The sequence below is a fragment of the Montipora capricornis genome, chromosome 1, assembly GCF_036669925.1.
Source record: "Montipora capricornis isolate CH-2021 chromosome 1, ASM3666992v2, whole genome shotgun sequence".
Taxonomy (NCBI): domain Eukaryota; kingdom Metazoa; phylum Cnidaria; class Anthozoa; order Scleractinia; family Acroporidae; genus Montipora; species Montipora capricornis.
In genome coordinates, this window is record NC_090883.1 from 46,971,733 (window position 1) to 46,976,732 (window position 5,000).

Here is a 5,000-nt window from a genome sequence, read left to right on the forward strand (position 1 = left end):
CTACTTACCTAACTTCTTCAACGAATCTAATCCGGATATCCGAAATTTGTCCGAAAGCCGAAATTGGTCGGAAACAGTGTGGCCCAGCGGTTAGGGCGCTTGCCTTGAGATCCGGAGATCCCGGGTTCAAGACCCGCTCTGACCACTCGTTGAATTTGATCCTGGTAGTCCCTGGTTCAACTTCCCACCTGCACTTGTAAATAGCCAACTGGTTTGCCTCCGGCCAGTTGGGATTCTTAACAGTTGTTGTTGTTCTGTTCTGTCGTTTCGTTGTGTTTCATTGGCCCTGAAAAGCCCCTATGGGGAGCTGTCAATTAAGTATGTATTGTATTGTATGTCGTAGGTTCCCTTCCATCATTTATTTATTTATTTATTTGACTGTTCACTCCGAGTTTTCTTTATTTTCCTTGTGTGGGCCTTTCCCAGCCACAACGTCACATTTTTAAGCCAGAAAAGAACCTCTACCCGCAAAAATGAAAATCGTTCTTCTCTAGTAAGAGTTAATCATAGAAAGCTATTGACTGGAAGGGTATTCTTTATTTCCTTGCACAGTCACGTAGGATGTCAAAAGTTGACCTCAACATAATAAAATCGCTTTCCTTTCATTTGCCTAACATCAGCATGGCATTTGCATATTTAGCAACTTTTGGCGATGAGGCTAGTACTTTAGCATGAAATTTTCCCTCACTTTTGATATATGCTAATTTGTGACTTTCGATATGGAGTATACAGCAGCATAGGGTGACAGGCCTTCACGCTCTCGCCAGACCTTCGTCTTTCAGTGGCCGTCTTCAGTAAGTCAGGTCTTTGAAAACTGTGAAACCTTGCTGCTTCGCGACGGGGACGAATGGAAGTTGGATTGCAAAAGCCCAATAGCCGCCTCTCGTTTCTCCTTGATAGGATGACACGGAGTCGACCAAGAGAGACCAAGAGATCTTTTACAAAGATCTTTATTGCTATCTTTAATGACATGCAACCCATCTGATCCCTTGTAATAAAAATGAGCAGAAATCCGTAATCCAGAAGTCTCGATGTGCGATGAAATGCGTCCCAGTTTTCTGTGTTATCTATTTTTAGGACGGCTACTGCTTTCATGTGTTTTTTGTACGATCTCTGCATGATTTTTAATTAAGCTCGAGCAATATTCTCTCGTGCAGCTACTTGGCTGTAGTCAAATCACAATCGTTGTGGTCATCAGCCCCAATCTGATTGGCCATAATAAACCATTTCCGAGTTGCTGTTTGCCTTGGTCTCGAAACGAGACTTGGTGCACAACCATTCAAATGGAAATGAGTGGGGTGTTTTCATGCAAATAAAACTCATCATTTGAATCGTTTAGTACCGACTCGTTTTGAACCCGAGGCAAACAGCAACTTGGTAATGGGCCATTTGGCGGACCCATATTCTAAAGTTAGATAATACTGTAAACTGATGGGTCAGGGTCAATTGAGAGAGATCGCCGGACACTTCTGGATTATGGACTTCGGAAATGGGCCCACGCCCAGACAGAGAAAAACTCCTTCTCGTTTTTATTAGGGACTTGAAGATCTACGACAGCAACTTTCCGACGAAAACGTCAACGGATTCAAAATATAACTTTGCACTATCGTAACACTTTGGCTACAATTCCGTCTCGTCCACGGCGTACAATACGGGCGAAGTATCTTAAGAATGAAAGGTTCACATTTCACATTCTCAAAATTGTTGTCAAAACCTCAAATTTGGTGATTTCACGTCGTTCTTATACATTTTCCCGCTAAAGTATGTGCTGAAATGCGTGCCACATGTCCAGCGAGATTATTTTTCAACTTTCAACCAATTATATTATTGCTTTGGGGCGTTGTCGTTACTGTAGCCGTCGTTGTTCCCCGGGCGTTGTTCCTTACAGTAAACTCTCCATTGGTATCATTAGTTTGTTTGGATCAATCTGACACACCCGTTTTGTTAATCACTAGAAAGCATTAAGTGTAACGTGAACCGATGGAATGAAAGAGAAATTTAGGGTAGGATTTCTAACTTCTATTCCTTATATTCCTATTTGATTCGGAACGCATCCTCAGCATCACGTTTAAGTGAAATTGCAAACGATAAACGGCAAGCTTCTGTTTCTTATAGAAGCTTGAAAATTCTCTTATCCGACCCGATGGTTTGCAACCAATCTCTATACTAGAGACACAGATAACAATGGTGTAATATGCAATTGCTAGTGGACGAACAAAAGGAGTTCATGAGAGTTAACGAGGACGGGAAACATTCCTCGATATCTGTGAAAAACAGGGAGAATGAGCTCATATGAAACAAGGGTCAGGAGCACCCAACGTCAATTTTCGGAAAATTTCTGTTCGGAAGACGATTTGAGATCTAGAACTTTCGGAACATTTGTAGTAAAGTTTCTTGCTTGCCTGTCCTAGGATTTTCGAACATCTAAAACGTGACATGGTATAATTGCCCATTCTTAACGGATATTTACCCTAATAAGGTCACCTAGAATTTTCGGGAGCCTTTTTTCTGGCTGAAATTTTCGAAAAGGTAAGTTTTGATCACTAGACTTTCAGCTAGGGAATACGAACAGGTCAAAAAATTTTAGGGGATAAAAATATGCCTATATCTACCGTTTAAATACTAAAATACGTTTAACAATGCTATGTTAAGTGGTTTTGAACTATATTCTCGTTGGGTGCCCCTGAAGGGTTATTTGAATTTTTTTTTGGAAAATCAAAAATTTCAACTTAACAAATCGAAAGTGGTTCAGCGCTGTCTGTACTCTTATCGACAATTAACGATACTCGTCATCACAGTGGTGAAAATGTTGTGGACTCGTGCGCCTCGTTAGTCCACAACAAATTTTGACCACCGTGATGACGAATATCGTTGTCGATAAGAGTACAGGCAACGCCAAAGAAAGCGTTTATTTCAGAGGGTGACGAAAATCGTGGCACAAAGGAGCAAGCGTTGTCTATAAATTTCTCGCAATATGATTGGTTTATTTCACAAAATGGGCCTTCGGGATTGGCTATTACATTGCTTGACAAATTGACGCGAGCGTAACGCGTAAAGTGGACATGGATTTGCGGTCGAGTTTGCAGTAGGCGGTTCAAGTTCTGACCGCTGGATACCCTTCTTGCGGTTAAAGATATTTCACCCCTGTTTCAAATTCTGTAGCACCTCACGTTAAATTAAACCTATAAGTTATGTTTTTTAATGAACTAACACATTTTTGCTGATCATTTGCACATTCTTGAGGACGCTAGCTTGGTTGAATTAAAACATGTAAAGTAAAGGAATAATCCAACATGACACGCTTTTTTCCGCCAAATGCCGGACAGTGCAGAACCAATGTAAGAATGTTCTCAATTAGTTTCCAAGGTCCTAAATTTTTTAATTCTCTGAGTTCTGAAATTCGTAATGCAACAAGTACCGCTTCGTTTTGCCGTAAGCTGAAAGCATTCCTCTTATCTTAAATATTTATTAAAATACATTTATATATATATATATATATATATATATATATATATATATATATATTTTTTTTTTCTTTTCCTCTCTTTCTCTGTTTTTTAACCTAATTATGATCAATATGACTATCTAATTTATCATAAGATTTTTACAGTAGCTCTGCCATTTTTCCTCATAAAATTAAAATTCTGTTCTATTTATTTATCTGAGGGAGCCCATTCTCTATAAGCCTGCTGGCTTCTTTTGGGCTTCCTCGCCATGAGATTGTAAACAGTAAGACTTTTTTTTTTTTTCTTCTCTCTCTTGTACCCCTTATGGCGAATAAATAAATGAAATGAAATGAAATGACCTTATGCTTAAGTCTATTTTTGCCAGTGCGCACACGGCAATCCGCTAACGGCTAACCGCGTTTCGAAGTTTGTGGTGGACTTTTAAAACCTGATACTGAATTTCGGAAACTTTGATTTTAAAATCAGCTACTGTAAATCATTTCCCCTGAGGGACAAGGGGTCTCTTTTTTTCACAGCACGTTTACGTTTAAAGTAACTAATAAGGCAGTTCTGATTACTAAGGAATGCCAGTAAGTATAAAATGGATTAGTTTTTTTTTTTAAATAGGAGGCGGCTGGCTTCATAATTCAAAGCGACTGGGTACCCATCACAAATTGGCTGTTTAATTACTGTTTTGTTGGCAGGTAAAGGTTGGCATTGTGGACTGGACCAAGGTGAACAGACCCCCTTTCAAGAAATTGAGCGAAAAAATGAAGAAACTAGAAAACTGCAATTATGCCATCGACATTGCTAAGAAGCTGGAATTCTCAGTTGTTGGAATTGGAGGCCAGGACTTGCTTGATGGCAACAAGAAGCTAATGTTGGCTATCCTTTACCAGGCCATGCGCGCCTACACATTGGTTATCCTGCAAAAATGCGCCCAAAGCGACAAGCCAATCAAAGACGAAGAAATCGTGTCCTGGGTAAACGACAAGTTGGGAAAAGGCGGGAAAGATACCAGAATAACCAGTTTTAAAGATCCCAACATTTCCACCAGTGTCTGCGTGTTTGATTTGATCGATGCTATCAAGCCGGGCTTCATCCACTACAACATGGTCAGCAAGGGAGAAACGGACGATGACAAACTGTCGAACGCCAAGTACGCCATCTCAATGGCCCGAAAAATCGGTGCCAAGCTGTATGCGCTGCCTGAGGATCTGGTAGAGGTCAAGACTAAGATGGTCTTGACTGTGTTTGCTTGCATGATGGCTGTGGACCACGCATTGGAGCTTGCTATTCAAAAGAAATAAAAGCTGATTAACACTGGAAATTGAGGAACTTGGACCGGTTTTCTTAATCAATCGTTTCAAGAGTTTTATTCTTTGATTTTAAACTCTGCAACTTGCTGTTCTTGCTATGGAACTATTATGCTGTTCTCAAGATTTAGAATCTGTTCGTACTATAACAGTTTGTAAATTCGTTGGTTGACTGTACTGTGATAAATAAAGAAGAGCATACTTGATCAGTTCAACGAAGCCTTTGGCAATGAGATGA

General features: G+C 40.0%; 1 protein-coding gene across 1 annotated transcript in view; it reads left to right on the forward strand.

The window, feature by feature from the left end:
- LOC138046582 (plastin-2-like) overlaps nt 1-4,994 on the forward strand; it is a 14,017-nt gene extending 9,023 nt beyond the window's left edge. Inside the window, exon 5 of the mRNA XM_068893192.1 lies at nt 4,151-4,994. Within this exon, the coding sequence (XP_068749293.1) occupies nt 4,151-4,756 (606 nt within the window). The 3' untranslated portion in view covers nt 4,757-4,994. The remainder of the gene's footprint in view (nt 1-4,150) is intronic.
- The last annotated feature ends 6 nt before the right edge of the window (nt 4,995-5,000 follow it).